The sequence below is a fragment of the Cydia splendana genome, chromosome 2, assembly GCF_910591565.1.
Source record: "Cydia splendana chromosome 2, ilCydSple1.2, whole genome shotgun sequence".
In the NCBI taxonomy this organism is placed as follows: Eukaryota; Metazoa; Arthropoda; class Insecta; order Lepidoptera; family Tortricidae; genus Cydia; species Cydia splendana.
Window position 1 is genome coordinate 13,186,989 of NC_085961.1, and position 21,645 is coordinate 13,208,633.

General features: G+C 36.5%; 2 protein-coding genes across 3 annotated transcripts in view; both read left to right on the plus strand.

The window, feature by feature from the left end:
* The window catches only part of LOC134804384 (uncharacterized), a 36,928-nt gene extending 18,032 nt beyond the window's left edge, over positions 1-18,896 (plus strand). The window contains exons 5-11 of one of the 2 annotated variants that reach the window (XM_063777428.1): positions 11,511-11,721; positions 12,291-12,418; positions 13,019-13,137; positions 14,078-14,165; positions 15,760-15,823; positions 17,119-17,573; positions 18,334-18,896. In XM_063777428.1, coding sequence (XP_063633498.1) covers positions 11,511-11,721; positions 12,291-12,418; positions 13,019-13,137; positions 14,078-14,165; positions 15,760-15,778 — 565 coding nt within the window. In that variant the 3' untranslated portion in view covers positions 15,779-15,823; positions 17,119-17,573; positions 18,334-18,896. The remainder of the gene's footprint in view (positions 1-11,510; positions 11,722-12,290; positions 12,419-13,018; positions 13,138-14,077; positions 14,166-15,759; positions 15,824-17,118; positions 17,574-18,333) is intronic. The other variant, XM_063777425.1, reaches the window with a different exon arrangement.
* LOC134804509 (uncharacterized) lies at positions 3,172-4,846 on the plus strand. The gene has a single exon (XM_063777588.1). It carries the CDS (start codon positions 3,711-3,713, stop codon positions 4,665-4,667), a length of 957 nt encoding a protein of 318 aa, XP_063633658.1. The 5' UTR covers positions 3,172-3,710; the 3' UTR covers positions 4,668-4,846.
* Positions 18,897-21,645: the final 2,749 nt, after the last annotated feature.

Consider the following 21,645-nt stretch of genomic DNA (forward strand, 5'->3'; position numbering starts at 1 on the left):
AGATAAAAAAATAAATTATGAAACAAAAGTTATTTCCAATAATCAACAACAAAAAGAAATATACTGTATTAATCATTGGCAGTGCTTTTGACAATTTGTTTGAAAATGTGCGTCAATGATGACATTGTCAATGATGAAATAAAAAAGATAATCAAAACGGTCGAAGAAGGTTTCATACTATTTATACCTTCAGGAGCTACTAACACATACAGGTTGCTCCAAAGTAAAAAAATCGTAATTTGTTAATTTCTTCGTAACCGCTACACCGATTGTTATGATACTTTGTATACTGGTTTCTAAATACCCTAATGCATATGTACATTTCGGCTTTGTCCAATGGCTAGGGACAACCTGTATAAGAAATAGTTACGCGCATCCAGCTGCAAAATTACATGGACACTTTTTCAATAAGTTCATTCGTAAAGTGTCTATGCAGTTTATTGGAGGTCGCTGTCCCTCGTGATCGAATACTAGTAGGTATTAGAATATAACAATTTACTGTTAAGTAGAACTATATAAGGACAAATGAGGTACCATTTGTAGGAATGTATGACTAGTGTTAAAGATATCATGCAATAAACAAATGAATCAGGAGCTTAATTAAATAGGTAAATCAAACGTCCGTTATTCACCTAACAGTTTATTCTAGCAATGTAAAGTCCATAACATAACCATAATGAACGAGAAGTATTTATTGTTAGAAGTTTTCGAAGTACTTTCTAGTATTACCTACTGCTTAGTTGTACATTTTTCAAATCTATTTTTAGAAGTCTAAATAAGAATTCCAACCCACTTGGGCCGCGTGGGCCAAAATAGCTTGAGTCTACACTCAAGACACTACTGTCATATCTCGGAGATCAAAGAGTCTAGTCATTAGGCTAGCCGGCGGCTTAGGCGTTTACACTATACAGTCGAGTGAACCCTTTAGTTTCCAACTGCAAGTTTATGAAACTACAGGACATACTTATACCAAGAGTACCGTCTTTACTATAAGGGCACACGGGGCCCGTGCCCAAGGCCCCCAACCTCAGGGAGCCCCGAAGGACAGACAGTGACAGTATATTTGATTACTCATAATAAATAGAAGATCATAGTAGAAAAATGTTAGTTTAATTTGCTTTCTTTACTTTCCAAAAGGGCCCCATATTCTTATGTGTCCAAAGGCCCCGGCATAGTTTAAGACGGCCCTGTATACCTACCAATCTAAGGGCTTGCAACGCTGTACCTAAGATTTTAGGTACTTCAATTCGTAGTGAGTAAATGTCCTAGTTAGTGTTCGACGCCGCTTCCATAATTTAGCACCCTCAATCTTTATAGGTACCTAGGAATAGAAATAACTATGATAAATAGGCAGACGACTATATGAATTAAGCTATCAAAGACCTATAGGTATAATACAATAAAATAATAATGTATTTGTAATAATTAAGATAAGTTTCCATCCGACTTCTTACTAATATTATACAAATGTGAAAGTGTGTATGTTTGAATTCAACATAAACGCAGTCGCGGGCAGCACGTATGATTGTAACAAAGACTGTCTGTGAACATGACCGCATTTGTTAGTTGTTTATCTATCTTAGTCTACATCGCTTGCGATACATATTATAATCCAACGATAAGAAATAAACATCGAGATTCACTATACACGGTGGCTAAAAAATAACTGCATTCCCGTTGCCAGATTATATTAGGTTTTGGGATTATACTGAGCCACTTTTACTATGGGACCAACCAGATTTCAGAATCACGAAAAAAAATTACATTCCCATAGAAAATTGTATGAATGTATGAAAATGTATGAAACAGCCGAATTTTTTTTTTCGCGATTTAGGAGTTGGTGCCATAGTAAAAGTTGCTCAGTATAATCCCAAAACCTCCCTGGCAACGGGAATGCAGTTATTTTCTAGCCACCCGCTATGCGATTTTAAACTATGTATATTGCAAAGATAAACGTTTGTGTTTGTTTATTTATTTATTTAATCTTTATTGCACAATACATGAAGGTAGAAAGAGGCATTCTCTACCAGTCAACCAATGGGTTACTACAGAAAAATGAAGTAGGTGCAATGTCTTTTAAAGTAAATGAATATAAACTATATTGATAAACTTACACATATACATATGACAAATAAACATACATAGATACTATCATATCTATATACTTACCTAGTTTATATTAATATTTGTTATCAAGTGACCATGTTTCTGCTAAAATGAATGTTGTTTAGTTTAGTCTACGAGTATCTTATCTATCACGTACGAGATTGTGAATCATTAATTTTATAGTTTTTTAACAAATTTTCCGTATATTGGTGTATCAGAGCAATACAGTGAACAATAGATATTAGTTGTTGTTTAAGAACAATAGATATTTTAGAAAATGGCTAGGTAAACAATACCCAAGATATCAATCTATATACCAATTATTACTTAATGTCTCGGTGTACAGTCACGATGAAATAGATGGTGAAGACCAAAATGGCCAAATATATCGAGACACTCTCTTATTTCTATGGTAGCAAAGGCGTGATACGTTAGGTGGGGGTATTCAGAAAAAAATGGTACCATTTACTTTTTTTCGAAAAACCATCAACTTTTGTATTATTTAGACTCAGAATCACGAGTACTATTAAATGAGACAAAGAAAAAACCCCAGTTTTTCGTACAAATTTTGGGTGTCAGTTTTGTAACGATCCATACAAAATGTATGTGAAAATGCGTTACAAAACTGTCATTATTTAAGGACACATTTTTCTTCTTTTGAAATCGATAGTCCTCATGATTCTGAGTAAAAATAACCCAAAAGTTGATGGATTTTCGAAAAAAAGTAAATGGTAGGTACACTTTTAAGTGCAAATGCCCAGGTATATTCGGTTTGGCTGTCACTATTTATTTAATGGTGACTGTACTATAGTAAAATCTGTGCGTGTTTGAATATAATTATATAATTCAGGATTCAGGGATTCAGTTTATAATCTGAACCACTCTAGTAAGACACTAGTCATTGAACTAAAAGACCAAAATAAACCCAATCACAAATATTTTCTCCAGAAATAATAGGTATCCAAATATTTGTCCTCCATGACGAGCTTATTAAAAGAACATTACCTACACTTGCCACCGTACGGGGCAGGTGCCTGTGACCTAATATTTTTGTTTACGTTATTTTGACCAACTAACAAAAGACAGGTCACTTTAACAATAATGCGCTTGAAACACTAAACACTTCAAAATTTCCTTTCTGAAGTTTATCTTACAATAAATTCAGCATTAATTAGATTATAAACTGTGTTTTTGGAAAGCCCACGAGGATTTTTACTAATTTCACGGGCTTTTTGGGAGTAGGTCTATTCGCGCATGCGCGACTGGCCCCGACGCGCGTGCGTGTTGCAAACGTCAGGTCTATTTCAGTAGTGCAATCCCTCGCGCGAGAACACCCGCTGGAACGCACATTCCCAAAAATAAATCATACAAACCTGAAGAAAACAAAATTATATCATATTTTACTATTATGTTTCGGAGTCATATGTGTTCCTACTCATGTCGATCGCTAGGTTAACTCTCACTCCACAGTGCCATAAAATTTTAAATAGATAAACAAGTGAACACCGAAATGCGGCAATGCGACATAGTCATGGGGGAATCGATGCAGCCAGTATTCTTTGAGGCCAAATTGTCAAACATTTAGTGTCAAATAATTAAATAAGATGGAACCGCTCATAGACAGGAACAACTTCGCCATCAGCGCGATGATGACAGTTGCCATGCAAATTCTGTTCTTCACGATAGCGTCGCTATTCCAGAGCGATAAAGTGACGGACTTCACTGGCGGCGCTAACTTCATCATCATTGCCTTGCTCACATTCTTCCTCGGACAAGGTGGAAATCACCTCAAAAACTACGATAGTAGACAGCTGATGGTGACCACATTCGTGTGCCTCTGGGGAGTGCGTTTATCTGGGTACCTCATATACAGAATCTATCACATCGGCCGTGACAAGCAATTTGAAGACCGTAAGAGTAACACATTAAGATTTGCAGTCTTCTACAGCTTCCAAGCCTTCTGGGTTTTCATCGTGAGTCTACCCGTTATCATTATTAACTCGCCTCATCACTCGTTCCCTAAGTCACCTAAAACCATGACTACGCTAGACTCGGCCGGCGCGGGAGTGTTTATAATTGGTTTGTTAATAGAAACATACGCAGACCTACAAAAATTTGCCTTTAGGCAAGATCCAGTGAACCAAGGCAAGTGGTGCAATGACGGTCTGTGGGGTCTTTCCAGACATCCCAATTACTTCGGCGAAGTAGTACTCTGGTGGGGTATATTCATTATATCGCTAAATGTTATCGAAGGTATTGAATGGATAGCTATATTATCGCCATTATTCACTACGGCTATCATATTATTCTTATCTGGTATACCATTGCTAGAACGGTCGGCGGACGAAAAATACCGTGATAATCCAGATTACTTATATTATAAAGCATCCACGTCACCTCTGATACCGATACCTCCGGCAATATATGTGGAAGTGCCGAAGTTTTTGAAGTGTATAATGTGCTGCGAATTTCCTATTTACGATTCGACGAGCGACGACTTCCCAGTGCCCACGATCGTGACCGAGACGACAAGCGTTTCAATGGTTCAGTCTCAAACATAGCTAACACACGCCGCGCGCGAGGAGGCCGCGGCGAAGCACGACCATCGCTCACAGCACAACCACAAGCAATTGTGATACACGGCTGATGGCAGAACCGAACAGAAAAAACACCCCGACTCGCTCCCACTAAAACAGAACAACACCACCGATATGAACCTCTATAATAGTTACATGGAAAATATTAGAAAAAGTAAAGATATAGCTCTAGATTTACTCGAGGATACTAAAGAAATTATAGACTGCGTCACGTTAGAGAACGAAATTAGGAATAAAAAGAAGAAAACCCCTAATAGCGATATAGAAGTAGACTTAGGCCCCGGTCCTAGCTCACAAAAGCAGAAGAGGTCGACTGAGATTGTAAAATATGACAAAATTACCTTTGACACGACAGCAATTCTGCACCATTATCCACAGAATTCGCAGAAAAAGAAACCAGCTAATGTTAAACTTGTCGTCAAAGTAGCTACTAAGAAATCTGATTTAAATCTGCCAGAGGCTAATCAAGACAACAACAATGATGTAAAATCTGAAAATAAAGAAATGGAAGAAGGCAAGAGAGACAACGTTAACAATAATGAATCAGTTGCCAAAGCAAACTGCGTGGTCAAAGCCGACAATACAATTGAAGTGCTAAACAAACCAGTCAAATTTACAGAAGAAAAACTTGTATGAGATTTAGAGATACAATTTTTTTCTATGCACTTTCGGTTATCTAGACTCTGGCACCGGCTACGAAAGCCAGAAAAAGTGAAAAAAAGAAACATATCGATTTATGAAATGTTGTAAATATAATCATTAAAAGACTGGGGTATAATATGAACTTAATATTAGAATACAAAGATTTATGAAAGATACAAGTTATTTGTTCTTATAATAAAGAGATCGAGTAATAAATTGTTGTGGATAGAATATCGTTTTAGTAAATAGCATCAGCCAATGATAGTGTAGTATAAAACTTCAATCCGTCTCAATAGGCTCTAGTGGGTAGGCCTCAACAGGCATTACGCTGAAGGCCGCGGAAGCTTTGCGATCTGGTGAGTTGAACTATTAGTTAGTAACACGAATTTCTATGGTAATCATTATAAATGTTTTATTATACATTATCAAACTACACAACGGGACTTAATCGCGTATTTAAGTTTTAAGATTTACCTCCGACGTTTCGAGAACGGCGTTGTCCCCGTGGTCTCGGAGAAGACTGGCTCAAGTTGACATCAACATCTTCTAGCCGCGCGAGTTTTTCGAACTACCCGCACTTGGTCATGTTTATCAGTTTGAACGTTTTGCGCACTAGGGATGTTACTCTGTCGACACACAACACTAACGATATTCGATTTATCGACTGTCGATATTCGTTTCCGCTTACATTTACTAATGACTGGATTCCATGTGGATGAGATCTTAAAACCCTCGTCCCGATTAAAATTGCAATGTTTTTTGATTTCAATGGCTTCCCGCACTTTTCTACTGTACTGTTTTTTGTGTTGTGTGTCTCTGTGTAGTTTGATAATGTTTAATAATCGTGAAAGTTTAAATCGGTGTTTAAATCAGTGTAATGTTTTATTATGTTAGATACCTACGAGTTTGTCATGTAGAATAGCCCTATACAGGGTGTCCCTAGCCATTGGACAAAGCCGAAATGTACATAATGTACATATGCATTAGGGTATTTAGAACCAGTATACAAAGTATCATAACAATCAGTGTAGCGGTTACGAAGAAATTAAAAATTACGATTTTTTTACTTTGGAGCAAACTGTATGTGTTAGTAGCTCCTGAGGTAATAAATAGTATGAAACCTTCTTCGACCGTTTTGATTATCTTTTTTATTTATGACATTAATAAGATTCTGACTTTTGACAAATGTCATCATTGCCGCACATTTTCAAACAAATTGTCAAAAGCACTGCCAATGTTTAATACAGTATATTTCTTTTTGTTGTTGATTATTGGAAATAACTTTTGTTTCATAATTTATTTTTTTATCTTTTCTAACCCTACGTGGGATTTCAGGGTGTGTCCAATGGCTAAGGTCAGCCTGTATAAGTGTATATTTGCATTTTATAAATCATGGACTGCGTAGATTTTTTACATGAAGCCGCTTTTAAAATGTTCATGAAGTAAAAAGTCTGCAATGTTCTGCCGCCAGACTGTTGCACTAAGCTCTTACTCTTTGGTTTACTATTGGGTCCTTACCTATGAAATTGGCGTTTTTGTTCATAGATATAAGTCTGATCCTAGTTTTTTTTTTTTTACAAAAGTACATACACAATTACAATAAAACTACAGTGCACTCAATAAACAACGATTTTACATACAATTAATTGTTATTTTTTATTGTTAAGTGTTCAGAATTAAGCCTTGAAAATAGGTCTTTTCATGTGCTGTCGGTTCGAGTATTAAAATTACTTATATTTTTCTAATGGTACCAATTTTCAAGAAATGGAGATATTGAAAACATACCTTAAAGGTGTCAAAAATTACTGGAAAAATTTTGTTTGGTTTGAATTAGCCATCAAAAAAATATCCGCAAAATTAATTGTATGGAAATTCGTGTTTCGTTGAAATTCTCCGAACAAAACGCCAATTTCATAGGTAATGACCTAATATTACCTCAGCTGTAAACCATAGAGGTACATACTGTGTCTTAAACTGTTTTTGACAAGTTTTCACACATAATAAAATATGACATTGATGCATCAAGGCAGTTTGTCAACAAGGGCCTACCGAGAAATGCGAAAATCGTAATTTAGTTACCTGCCTCTTTATCGCTCGAATATGCAAGAGTGATAAGAGGTTAGATAAAGTAAATCCGATTTTTTCGCGGTAGACCCCCAGATTGTGATGGCGTGTTGTGAAATCAATAAATTTTTGAGGCCTTACAAATTAAAAGTTTTAGAAGCTAGCGCATTATGGGTCAAACAGATCACTGTGTTATGTCTTTCCTGTAGACATACACGAGAGTTAAGGGCTATAAAGGCTAATTTTCTTATTTAACCCTTATCCACATGAAAAGGTCCTCCTTTTATTTAGAGAACTATGATAAAATCATTGCTTACATGCCCACAAGCTGTTAACTATTGCCCACAGGAGAGAAAAATGTGCTGTTCGCGATAACACACTAGTTTTCTCTCCTGTGGGCAATAGTTAGCAGCTTGTGGGCATGTAAGTAATGATTTTATCATAGTTCTTTAAATAAAAGGAGGACCTTTTCACGTGGATAAGGGTTAAATAAGAAAATTAGCCTTTATAGCCCTTAACTCTCGTGTATGTCTACAGGAAAGACATAACACAGTGATCTGTTTGACCCTTATCTTATAATGTATAAATAAGTACCTATCACGGCATAACATTAAACGGCATCATTATCTGCTTGCACAATATTACCAATGACATGTGAATACCTATAAGCTAAAACCGCCATAGGTGCCTACTAAGAAGTTTTGTAAATCAAATTTACTTCAAGGGTCAACGTGCGGTCCAATTGTACAATGTCAGTGTTTTATGTTTATTGATGTTCCGCACAATAATAGGTAACAAAGCATGTATATTTTATTCGCGTTGATTGACATGCGTCATCAGTTTCCGGCAATTTAGTCGATTGGAATGGATGATTAAACATCCATTCTATGGAATTAAAAATGCTACATTATTCGGCCATAATCATTATTATAATTCATACTAGTGTAATATGTTAAATTACAATACTATCCGGATGTTTAAAATTTTGCGATTTTTATAAAATTGGTTTTTAAAGAGTGTATTTTGGACATTGACGTGCTCGCAGTTAAAAAAAAAACGTGAGACCTGAACATAGTAGGTACCTAGTACCTACTCTCGGTAATATTTTGAATGGTCCATGTAATTCCGATTTTACATCTGTACCTAATATGTGTACCATGGATTACAATTTAGATTTCGAGACATTAATTATAATACATTTATATATGTATCATATCTACAAGTTTTGATCCATAAGCTAATATAATACAGCCAAGTTCTAACATTATTCACCATGGTCCCGATACTAATCCATACCTAGCCGTTACATGTTTAAAACAATGTTGTGAGGCCTCAGGAATCCCCTTATCAGCGACACAACATCAGCTATCAGTCAATCTGAATCAATCTACCCGTCACTGCACTTCACTGCCATTGTCCCCGCTGTCACACATGATGATGTGCACCTGCATACTTACCTATATATTATAGCTATAAGTTTTAATTTCTCGTGCATCGTAAAAGCGTAAGTGTTGGTTGTTTGTTTGTTTGAAAAGGCAAGAAATGGGTTGGCACCTACATTTACCAATGCCTAGATAGGACGTCATTTGCAAAACAATGATTTATATTATACTGCGCTTACAAGCACGGTCGCAAAAAGTATTCCAGTTACCTGCTGGTGTTTAAACATTAAATACTTAATAGTCGCTTAGTCAGAACTGTAAAGTTATTTTATTGTACAGTCGACGTCAAAGATATCTTTACATTTTTCGCCTTATTACAAAGGAGTAAGGTGCAAAAGTGTAAACATATCTTTGACCTCGACTGTACCAATGTAACTGTTTAGCCTGAAAACTACATATATCAGCATGGCTTTTATATTTAACAAAACGTTGACGATATCAAACCCCGATATAAATTAGCACCTTTACGTTTACACTGCTCCCACATAATATATATTTTTTACCGAATATCCCATTAAACACACATAAACTGGCGTTCAAAACTGCATGGACATGTTTCAACCGTAATACGAAGGCATTACGGTCGACATCTATCCATGCACTTTTGAACGCCACCGTACGTGCTGTTGCTGCTCAATGATTACAATGAACAAAGGATATAAAACCTGGTCTTGACTTTCATAGGATATGAACTAAAATACACAAATTACGTCAACTCGTTATAAGAAGGTAATTGATTATGTAAGTACCTATACCTACATTACAGCACGAAGGAATCACGTTTTTACTGGAGTAAACATACATACCTACATACTACCTACAAATCATTTTTAATAACATGCTAAATACGTAATACGTGCAAGTTACTAATGCGAATAGTTAATAAAAGCTAATAGACAAATAATAAAAAAAACAACGGGTTGCACTCCGGGAGTGCCGGCAGAAGTGAAAACTCAACGACATTGTAACTCAAAATATTAATAACAGCGCCATCTAGTGCAAAATGTCTGCAGCACTGTGTATAATTGAGGTTAACGCCATCTAGCGTTATTTCGTCGCATTACTTGAAACCCCCAAGCACATCACTGTGAGTACTACAGTTATATTAATACCAGTTTGAGGGAAACTCACTAGATGGCATTTAAATCAAAAAATAAAAACACAGTGACATTGTCCGTCACACGTGACGTCACGCAAGCGCCCTGCGCCGCCTAAACGAAACAGCAGGCTCAGGCATACATTTTCACCGCGCGGTAGAAAGAGAGGGTTACGTCTTACGCTGTCTCGAGTTTAACATTTTTTCCCCACCTCAAAAAGTGCACAGCGCCGCTAAAGAAGTTTTACTTCAAAAACCTCCCGCTTTCAATTAATAAGAGTTAATTAAATATCAATTAATAATTAAATAAGAGTTTTGAAAAGTCAGTTATAAATTTGAATGGAAATATTCGTAGTTGATCCTTTTCAATACGAAAAGTATAAAAGGTTGAATGGAAAGCGGAAATCCGTTGCATGTCTAGCTCATCTACCTCACTCACTAGGCTGCTACGCCTACAACAGCCTTGACAGCGCGCTAAATATACACCAGGTGCGATAAACATCCATGTACCGCAAACAGCACAGTATTTAAATACAACATGACATGAATAATACATGCAGGAATACCCTGAAAGATAACCTGAAGAGCTGCTTATCTGCGACCTGAACAACAAACTGTTGGCATGCGGCCAGATGCAGTACGTTGGCATAATTCTGCGAGGTCGTAACTCCGTCATCGTCAGTCACTTGTTTATTTGGAAGTTAATATTATTCAGTTGGAATAACGTACACATTTCAAGGTAATTGAAATTATCGTCCGTGATTTTTAAAGCACATACTTACAAATGAAGCGAATAGTTTTCACAGGTCAAATTCCTAGTCTTATTGAGTAAAATATAAACCATCCAAACAATCCATAAGTAATACCTTCTACTGTTTTTTCGCGTCTGATCATATTACATAGAACGTACATGAATGTGGTCAATCTATAGATCCTATAGGTTCCTAAAACTGGAATAATGGTGTATTGATTAAAATATCTCGACAACGTCGTGACGTAAAAAGTTAGTGGCGCGTTAAATGCTATTTTTGCTCTCAATAAAGATACTCGAAAGGTCGCTATTATACGCTTGTAAATATAATTAGAACGCTATGCGATGAGTTGTTGATGCAAATCAAGATAAATATACCTAGTTGTAGACCTCACAAAGCCCATAGCTTTCCAATCGTTATCAATATTTTAACATTACGTATTTTAATATTATTATAAATATATATATATATAATGACGAATATATATTTTGTCTTATGTGTTCTTCGTTAAGAATTATTACAATGGCGAACAAATATTTATCAATTGTATGGTACCTACCTAATTAACATAAACCTAGTTATTACAACATTATTAACTAGTAAGTGTAATTAAAAACATTGACAAACACGAGAAATATTTAAAACTCAATTCATAACAAAAACCTTCGATCTTTGAATTTGGTCATGAAAGTTACCGGACGGAAATTTTAAGAATGTTCTGCAACTGTACTGCACTCATTGCAGATATTCCACATAGTAAAATTCATGATTTGCGTAAAACCCATGTAAAATCAACTTTATCTTTTTCCAGTTCAGAGATCACTCAGCTAATCTCAGCTTCCTTCTGCAACGTGGCATGGCCGGGCTATGAGCAGTGCTCGCAGGTGCGGTTCTCCGTGCCGCTGGTGTACGGAGACGAGGAGGATGGGACCCGGCTCAACAGCACCGACTTGCAGGCCATGTGGGAGACGTACGCGGGCGTGGATCCCTTCGCGGCCAGGTTCAGGCAGATGGGTATTGAGGTGAGTCTCAAAATAGGCTTATAAAGGGTTTAATAACAAAGTGTCTCCGTTTTAAGAAATCTAGTAGAACACCGCGTAGGAAAAAGGTAATTTAATAATACTAATTTAAGCATGAGAAGTAAGTGGCTATCAATAGAAGAAATATTAGCTTGAGATAGATATTGGATAAATTGTAATACTGATATTTCACTGAACACATTTTTATTCAACACATTTAAGAAGTCGATCAGGACGATCTCTCGCCAACATTTAAATTTGTGGAAACCATACACTTCCAGTTACCGATCTGTTAAGTGCCAAGAATAGCGATAGGTACTGAACTGTTAAAAAACACGTGAGCCCCAATCTCGCCAACAGAATATACTTTTTTCCGCTTTAGGAAATAAGTTAAATATGTCATACGTAGTACGGCTCTATCTCTTACTTACAAATTAATATTTTCATCAGTACTTAAACGATAACTTTGGTAGCTCTTTATTGGCTGCCCTACCCTATTGGCAGTTGATCAGTTCATTGATTTTGTCTCCCATCCTTAGACCGGTACAAAATGCAATATTGTTGTATTCCAGGAATTCTCAGTGCCTAACGACAGCGGTGTGCTGACGGTGTGGGTGGTGGTCGCGCTGGGCGTGGTGATCTCGGCCGCCATGCTGGCGTTCGCGCTCTGGCGGTACAGCTGCTTCGAGGACTACTCTAGGTATATTAACATCTTACTCGCTATTACAAACTTCTATATTGTGTGATTGTTCTATGGCCCATTACGCGTAAAAGCCATTAGAACAGCCATATGAACTGTGTTACGCGTGGTGGGGCAAAGCTAAACTCTATCGATATCCTTGGTAACTATAGTGGTTAAATACATTTATAATTTTCTTCCCTGTGAACTATCGAACCCAATGAATCATAATATTCCATCAAAATTCACAGTGAAATTGTAGCACAAAGATTTGTCCTTAAAATTTGTCATTAATCCTTAGAGGAAGTGATATCAATTATCAAAATTATCACACATTACTGTTTAATCTTGTTTTTTATTTAGAATTTGATACTTAAGTTCGTCATTGATACTTAGCAATCAACAGTGTTTGTAAACTCTTTGCCGTAGTATTATTCATTTAATGATGCATATACAACCCGTCATAGTATTTTTCATTACCCAGATATTCCTCTTCGTTAATTTCTAACTTGTGTTTTTTTTTTGTGTTTTATTATATCAACCCATGTTTGAGTTTAAATTCTGTTTTGGAAAAAGTTTTTTTTCAAGTCTTCTTTAACATAATTATTTGCTTGTTTCCAGGATGCCCGCACACAGCGACACAGACAGCCTTTACGAGAAACGCAGCTCGGGTCTCTACCCCACACCCCACCAGATGCTGCCGCCGCTTTACGCCGAGAAAGATTACGATTCCGCAAGAGGTTAAACTAACATGTTTTTGTATACCTACTTCTACTTTCGTATCCAAGGTTCCCTTAAACAATGGATTCCAAGAAACCAGCGGTGTGTACAGCCCTGTCAGCCCCGTGCGCCTCTCATGTCAGATTTTGAACAGGAATACGTGCACGCGGGGCATGCCAGCGTGTGCGCCACGCTTGGCTGCGACCTCTGATACCTACTACAGCCACATTTGTTCGCTTGCAACTCTAGCACATACTGCATATACTCAGAAGTATATCGGGATTCACCGTGTCACACTGTGTTAACAGATTAAGGACTAAATGGGGCATTATCTATGAAAAGGGACCTTATTGTCGATGGCGCTTACGCCGCGCAGCGTCCCGCGGCATTGTATTTATAACAGAGCATCGTTAATAATGGCGTAAGCGTCATCGACAATAAGGTCCCTTTTCATAGATAACGTCACAAATATGCATATACAAAACTTTCTTTCACGAATTCCTGTTTTATGGGTTCTTCAGTCAGACGTGGTGAACACACTGCTTTCAATTTGAGCAGAAATTGCATTTCAGCGTGCTATATTTTGGGCTTTGTTAATATTTTTTTTGTTCGTATAGACACGCTTGTTCGTGAATAACAAATACACCGAAAGTAAAACGTCTCTTTTATCATTTTAACCTACTTGGGAACCTTCTAAAATAAAATATACCTACTGGGTGATTTAGAGATCTTGAGGCCAATTTGTATTTACACTTTTAATTTTTTATATGTCATTTTGTTATCATTCGCTAGTGCGTCTCGCTTCTGCCAACGAACAAGTACAAGCGAAATGCACGCGAGAATGATAGCATCATTTAGATATCTAAATGTAAGTTCGAATAGACCTCCATGGTCCTTAAATGATAATGGAAAGAAACAATTGGTTGATTTAGCTGTAATAATTATGTTTGAATGTTTCAGTGGACATGGGTGGGTACACTAACCGCAGTTACGCGCGTACCGACATGTACGATCTGGACTCCGACGAGGACGCCATGCCGCGCGACAGGTAACCTATAATGCCTTCAGCCCTAGAATGCACGCTTGCTTGCCACTTTCTAACTACCACTTACAAGACGTGGTTGGCACTAATTTTACTGTACTTTTCCACTGGCAAAAAAAAACGAAAATAAAACAAGTCATAATTTATCGCCTATATAAGTTTTGAAGTTTTTGTCCCACCGGCAAGGTGTAAAGTAATCTTCAAGCATCCTTACATTTTATAGAAATTCCCAAGATAAAAAGGAATGACCGATATACTGTTCACATTTTCTATTCCGGGAGTGGGCAGTCAACGTGAAAAAATGTTCAAACACTGGAAAGTGCAGGGGTCAAAATGTTCATACGGAACCGGCTGTCTATGTAACTAGACGGAGCGCCGCTTCGCGGGGCTCCTATTTCTGGGCGGTTTGCCCTTCGGGCATCTGAAGCTACCTAACGAACCTAACCTACCTACTTTTTGCCACATATACAGCCGGTTCCGTATGGACATTTTGACCCCTGCACTTTCCAGCGATTGAACATTTTTTCACGTTGACTGCCCACTCCCGGAACGACATTTTCTACAATAGTCCCAATGCCTGCTGAGACCGGTTCATGGGTGTCTATTGTTGCGCCTTGCGCCTGTGGACGGGTTCCAGCAGGTGTTCAGCATGACATTGCTCTCCAAAGGGCCTCTACACGTTGGATCTATATACCCACGCAAGCCTATCAAAAGACCGGGCCATTTATAGGCCCGTGAAACCCGAAATAGAAAAACAAATTGCTTTCCTCCCAATTTCCTAATCTGAAAAAAAAACGGACTATAGCTCCTGTTACGATGTCAGTACTCAAATAAATACGCATTTGGGTTCGGTGATGTAGCTTTATTCTGTTTTGTTAATGATCGTGACTACAGTATTTACTAAACCTACCATTCGAATAATTTAATTAGCACTTTTGTGAAGTGGTATGGAGTAAGAGTTTTTAATTTTTTTATTCTATACACGTAGAAGTATAGTATGAATTATCTCAGGTGATTTTTTCGGGCTCGGACCCTAATCTGTTAAACAAAAGGTATTGTTTCCTTTATGCAGTGGTTACACTAAGTACTTACTGCCAATAGCGCCGACATAAGTAAAGGGAACAAGCCCGTTTAAAAAGCAAACTTACCATTCTATTTATATGGTTCAAATTCATAAAATCATAAAACAGCCCATAACGGAGATAACACGTTTTGTTATCTCCAAAAACAAGACCACCCTGATTGTTCTCTGAACGAGCTGTCCCATGAATTTGAACCTTAATACTATCACGATAGTTGCTTTTTAAACGAAATGGTTGCTTTGGCACGTGCTGTAGAGCGCTCTTAAAAGAAGCAAAGGCTTTTGTTTAACGGATTAGCACCCGAACCCGAAAAAATCATCTGAGATAATTTATACTAACTATAACTTGGTTTAAGTAACATATAGGAATATCTAGGTGTAAAGGTTTCTTTAGTTTGTTAGTCTGACTGAGTTCTAAATACCGCTTTGCTGATGTTGGCGAGAGATCAAGCCCTACGTGACAGGACAGAAATCTCTTGTTTTTTTTTTTGCTTTATTTGTGTGTGTAATTAATTCCAGGTACACCACAGACGTGTAGCCCACTGTAAACCACTAATAGTTACAAAGGCTTGCTTAAAAACTGGTAGGTACCCATTTTCACTTTTCTGGGGGAAGAGAGAGAGAGAGTAAATGCGAACGAGAGAATACTTAATTCAAAATTAGATATAATTCACATCAATTCGTAAGTTCGAATCTGCTCCCTCGCTCGCGGTTTGTTTTATATGAGGAGTGTGTACTGTCTCTTCCGAAAATCGTTTTTTCCAGATTACGAATTTAGCCATTCGCAATTTTTACCATTTAATTTTATTTTCCAGTAGCTTATTTTCCTGACAGGTTTTCTTTTTCTGATAGGCAAATCGCAATCTGGAAAAAACGATATTGGGAAGAGACAGTACACACTCTATATATATGAGAAGTGCATGGTGTTAACATTAAGCTAATTTTGCGGTTTCACTCACGTGTTTTTAGTCCGAAACATGTCATGCGAGTGTTTAAAACCACGTGATTGAAACTGTAGAATTAGCTTAATATAATTGTTGTTAACTTTTTTCCTAGAGATAAGATTAGAATTGCGACTGCAGTAATGGAAAACGGGCGTCACTGTCGATTTCCTTGATAAGTTGCGTAGCCGTTATTGCTGCATTGCTGTCGCGATTGGAACGTTCAAATCCGTTCCTCATTTTGTCAAGGGGATTGTCGATGACAAGTCCTATTTTCCGTTGCTGCAACGTTCCAGTAACAGCACCGCTGCAGTTTCACTCAGAACGTAACCTTTAAGGATGCTACATATATTTATTTTCCTTGATGTTCGTGATATCCTTATTTTTTACATCGGTTTTTAGGGTTCCGTACCCAAAGGGTAAAACGGGACCCTATTACTAAGACTCCGCTGTCCGTCCGTCCGTCCGTCTGTCACCAGGCTGTATCTCACGAACCGTGATAGCTAGACAGTTGAAATTTTCACAGATGATGTATTTCTGTTGCCGCTATAACAACAAATACTAAAAACAGAATAAAAAAAAGATTTAAGTGGGGCTCCCATACAACAAACGTGATTTTTGACCGAAGTTAAGCAACGTCGGGCGGGGTCAGTACTTGGATGGGTGACCGTTTTTTTTTGCCGTTTTTTGCATTATGGTACGGAACCCTTCGTGCGCGAGTCCGACTCGCACTTGCCCGGTTTTTATGGTTAATGAAAGCAATATATCTACAGAATTATCTGTCTAAAATGTAACATCGATACCGTCATTGGCTATTACTCCGTCTTTATACTTACTCCGTCTGAATTAAGTATGTTTTAGTTCAATAATTATTTCATTAATCTCCATTACTATGTACTTGTAAGCTATAGAAATAACTATTGTTCATATTTTTCAGAAATGCCGGCATCCAACCGAGGGACATCTTCAGTGTATGAATCCCCTTAATGTGGTAGATAGATAATCCAAGAGATTAAAGTGTTGATTTGTGATTTTACATTAATTACCCGTACAAATGTAACCAAATAATAAAATAGTATTTTATACAATCGTGATATAATAGAGAGCTTTTCAGTCGAGTACCGTGTTTAGACAACGAAGCTTGCTGAGTTGTCTAAGTAAGGTACGAGATTGAAAAGCTTGATTATATCACTATTGTATACAATACTTTTTCTACGCGTCAACAAAAATAATACTTTAAACTAGTAGAATCATGCAAACAAACCAAACCAAAAGCTAAGATACCTACGCGAGCAGCCGCGATATCTTCATATTGGTACGCGCCCCGGCGGGCTGGTCAACAACACCTTCTCGTAACTCATGAGGCCCTGGTACTTGCTCGGCGCTATTAGTGTTGCCAGATCTCCTGATTTTCCAGGATATCTCCTGAATTCGGGGTGTATCTCCTGATCTCCTGATTTTTCCGAAAAATCTCCTGGATTTTAGAAGTTCACAACCATTGAATATTATTACATAAATTTTACGCCAGGGTTCTTCAAGCCAGTGTAGGGCGGCCATAAATTCAATCGTAGGTAGTGTGTAAGTGTAACATCAACCTTTGCCACAGTTTCAGAACGAAACGAAATTACCGATTATGAGCGATATTACCGATAAAATGGAGTGCGGACACAAGAATACCAATTTGTGACGCCAGTATTTTCGTTTTGGGGCATTTATTCAATTTAAGGGGCTCTAATAGCACAATAAATCTAAAATTGGTGATTAAATTGGAAATTGCCACCAATTTAATTTCTGATCAAATCGGTCGATTTGATCACCTCTGTCTGGAGTAGTCTGGACACGCCTTAATATATGAATGAAAATTATTTTTATACTTGGTCAAGCAGATCTCGTCAGTAGAAAAAGGCGGCAAATTTGAAAAATGTAGGCGCGAAGGGATATTCGTCCCATAGAAAATTTGAATTTCGCGCCTTTTTTTACTGACAAGATTTGCTTGACCATCTATATGACATAATTTTTTGTCTCCTGATTTTATTTCAAATCTCCTGATTTTTAGGACATGTATCTTCTGGATTTTTCAGATTGGACCTGGCAACACTGGGCGCTAAATTCAATTTTTAGACAGTTGTTTTCTCGATTTCGGCCACCGTAGCCTATGGAGACTAACAAGCAACGCTAAGTGGTTTTCGTAGTCTATGGATGTTGCTATTTTAAGGGTGTCACATGCGCGTTTCTGACTTATGAAGCAATTGTTTCTACTTTACAACCTAAAATAAATAATTATTTTGAGGTATGGTTTTGTTTCGTCCTCTGATCGCGGCGAGCTGTGATTGGTCAATTTCATTATAGTTGACTAAACTGTATCGTAATGAATATTATAGTTGAGTTGGGAGCCCATACATTAAAAATACCCAATTGCAGTTTGGTATAAGAAATCTTAATTCAAGAATTACAGTCGACGAGTAGAAAAATATAATTTTAAAATTGTGTACCTATGCGTTTCAATGGTTACATTTATACGTGAAATAATATATATTAATAGCGATATTAAAATATAAATAATATATTAATCGTTATATACTTTATCACAGTAAAACTTTAGGAAAATAGAATTTAAGTGACCTATTGTTGTTGTGATTTTTTTGGCATTCTGTTACAAGATTTTTATATAAGTATTTTCTTTTTCTTACAAATAAATTTTGAAATGTTTTTTTACATTTGATTTTTATTTTAATTTCCCAATTTTTCCTCGAATATCAGGTAAACTAGTTGGTTATTTTAAAAATAATAGGTAAATGTACCTATATTTTTTTTATTTTGTAGGCTTAGTAAACATTTATATTTTTTACGGTGCGACCCTTTAACCGGAGTCTCCGTTTAATATTAAAATTATTTTAAGCGAGTTACTCACGTCTCACGTATTATTAAGTCGAATAAAGCTCGATATGTTTTGATTCAATTTTCGATATATTTTTTTACTCTGATCTGACAACCTTGTAGGAAAACTTTCCTATCGGAACGACGTTCGAACCGAAATAGTTTTAATATTGAACGGATTTTTTAAAGCATCGGACCCTAACTATTCGACGACATTTAGCCAGGTTACCTGATTGTTTGAGCATTTATTTACACACGGACACAGGTTTCAGAATTTCAGTTGAGAGGTTGTGCACAGAGTTTATATAGAGAAGGTTGTGAACATACATACATTCCAGAATTACATTTCCTATATTTGAGTATTCCAACTTAAAATCTATACACACTTTTATGTCTACGTATACTTACTAAGTAAATAATTTAAAAAGAACTTATTAGGTTCTTAGGTATCATTCATGCGTTAAATATTTAACATCGTATATTATGTAAATATTCCTACGTACCACATTTTGCGTTTATGGATTTAAAGTTAATCAGCTATTTTACATAACTATTATTATATATATTAGGGATATGTAACTGGATAAAATGTAATGATAAAACTAAAAAAAGGATAAATTTCTTCTAGTCGTAGACGATTATATATAAAATGTATTTATTATTTAATGTATATTTATTAAATATCCTGAAATATTCTTCCCCTACTTACTCTAAGTAAATCTGGAAAATTAATCATTATTAACTATTGTGTAGTTCTAGCTAGAGTCAGACCAAGAAAAGTCTGCAGCGGATTTGATAGCCCTCGCAGTGCAAGTGTTATTTTAAACGTCAAACTTCTATGAAATCGTATAAATAACACTTGCACTGCGTGGGCTATCAAATCCGCTGCAGACTTTTCTTGGTCTGACGCTATCCATGGCATGTTTATTTGTTAGTATCTGATACTGTTGCAAATATAGAATTTATCTAATGTTGGTGTTATATGGTAGTACAATATAATTGAAACACTACCACATTATTGTTAGCTTTCAGTTTTTAAATAACCTATAACAAAAAGCACCGTATTCTTTATAACTGTGGCAAAATCCGTAGGTACGTGAACTCTTTTTTCAAACAACTATTGCGAAATATTAATACCATAATAATATTTGAGCAGAAAATAAATAATACGTATACATAGTTCGCTTTTAGATTACTTTGGTATTTTTTCTTGCTGTTAATAGAAATAGAATGAACTCCACAGAAGTAAGTGTGCAGTTTTTATCAGGTTCATTAATTGTTAATAATAATGGAATTATTGAATATAGCATGGCCAATACTTATAATTTACTCCTACTTCAAAATTTTACCGCAAAAAGTTCCCGATTCAGACCCACAAGCTTACTTCTGCAAGGTTCTTTCTAATGCTGAAAAAAACGAACACTAGTTAACCTTTATGTAGATGGGTAACTAAATTATTAATTTATATTTTACATAACGCATTCAATGCCACCATCATTTTCAGCTTACCTGTGCTTATTAACCGCCTCGAAATCACATAGGTACTACATGTCATAATAATATACTTTTAATTGAATCCTTGTATACTGATGTGTAAGTTAAGGACCGCGTATCGTTAATTATGGAAACAACTTTACTAAGCCGTTTTTTCTGGTATTCTATTTTTATTTAAAAATTACACATATAGTTTAATTAGTGATTTAATAATAAGTAACATTTCGTCCTGGGAGATCGACGTAAAGCATATGGTTTGGACAATATTTACCTAATCCTCCCGAGTAACAACAACGATTTTGGACAAATACTGCAAGAAAATTTGCGGTTTGCGAACAAGACGAGATATTACACAAAAAAAATCATCATTTCTTTTAGTGGGAAAAAAAGTTTTGGAGCTGTGCATGGTGCAATGGCCTATTTGAGCATATGGCATTTTACTTACGACAACCCGGACTTTGGTATACAGTATAACCATCATGGAGCGTTTCTATCGACCTGCTCTAGCCATGGTTCAACGCCATGAATGTCCGTTAGGCTTTGGATTTCGGTAGATTCTTTTAGCTGTTTCTCTCATTTCGCTTGCGTCAGAAATTGACGGGAATCCAAAATGTTGCATAAAAAGTCGTTTTAATGTAAAAATAAAAATTCACCACATTTATTCTGTGGATGTTCAATTGAGCAATCATGAAAAGGACACTTAGATGACATATTTTGGCAGCATATTAACCTTTTGTTTCTTTAAATCGTACCAAGGAATCGGTGATTAGTCTCAAATTAAGCTCGATAGGCTTGTCCAAATTATACAGGGTGATTCATGAGACGTGAGCAGGACTAATCCTGCACACTTAGTTACTGATAATTAATCGATCACCGGCGTATTTAGGTGAAACAACCACACTTTTTCCTATTTTCTAACTTTTTGGTGAGCAAATTTAATTCTCTACAATCATGGTCACCCTACAAGACCTGATGAATAAACATAAAACCTCTTTAACCGTAATTACAGCATTTTGATTACGAAGAAAATAAACTGTCAAACTTGAGTGAGATACTAGATTTCAAAAGTAACCAGACCGTGATGACAGTGATG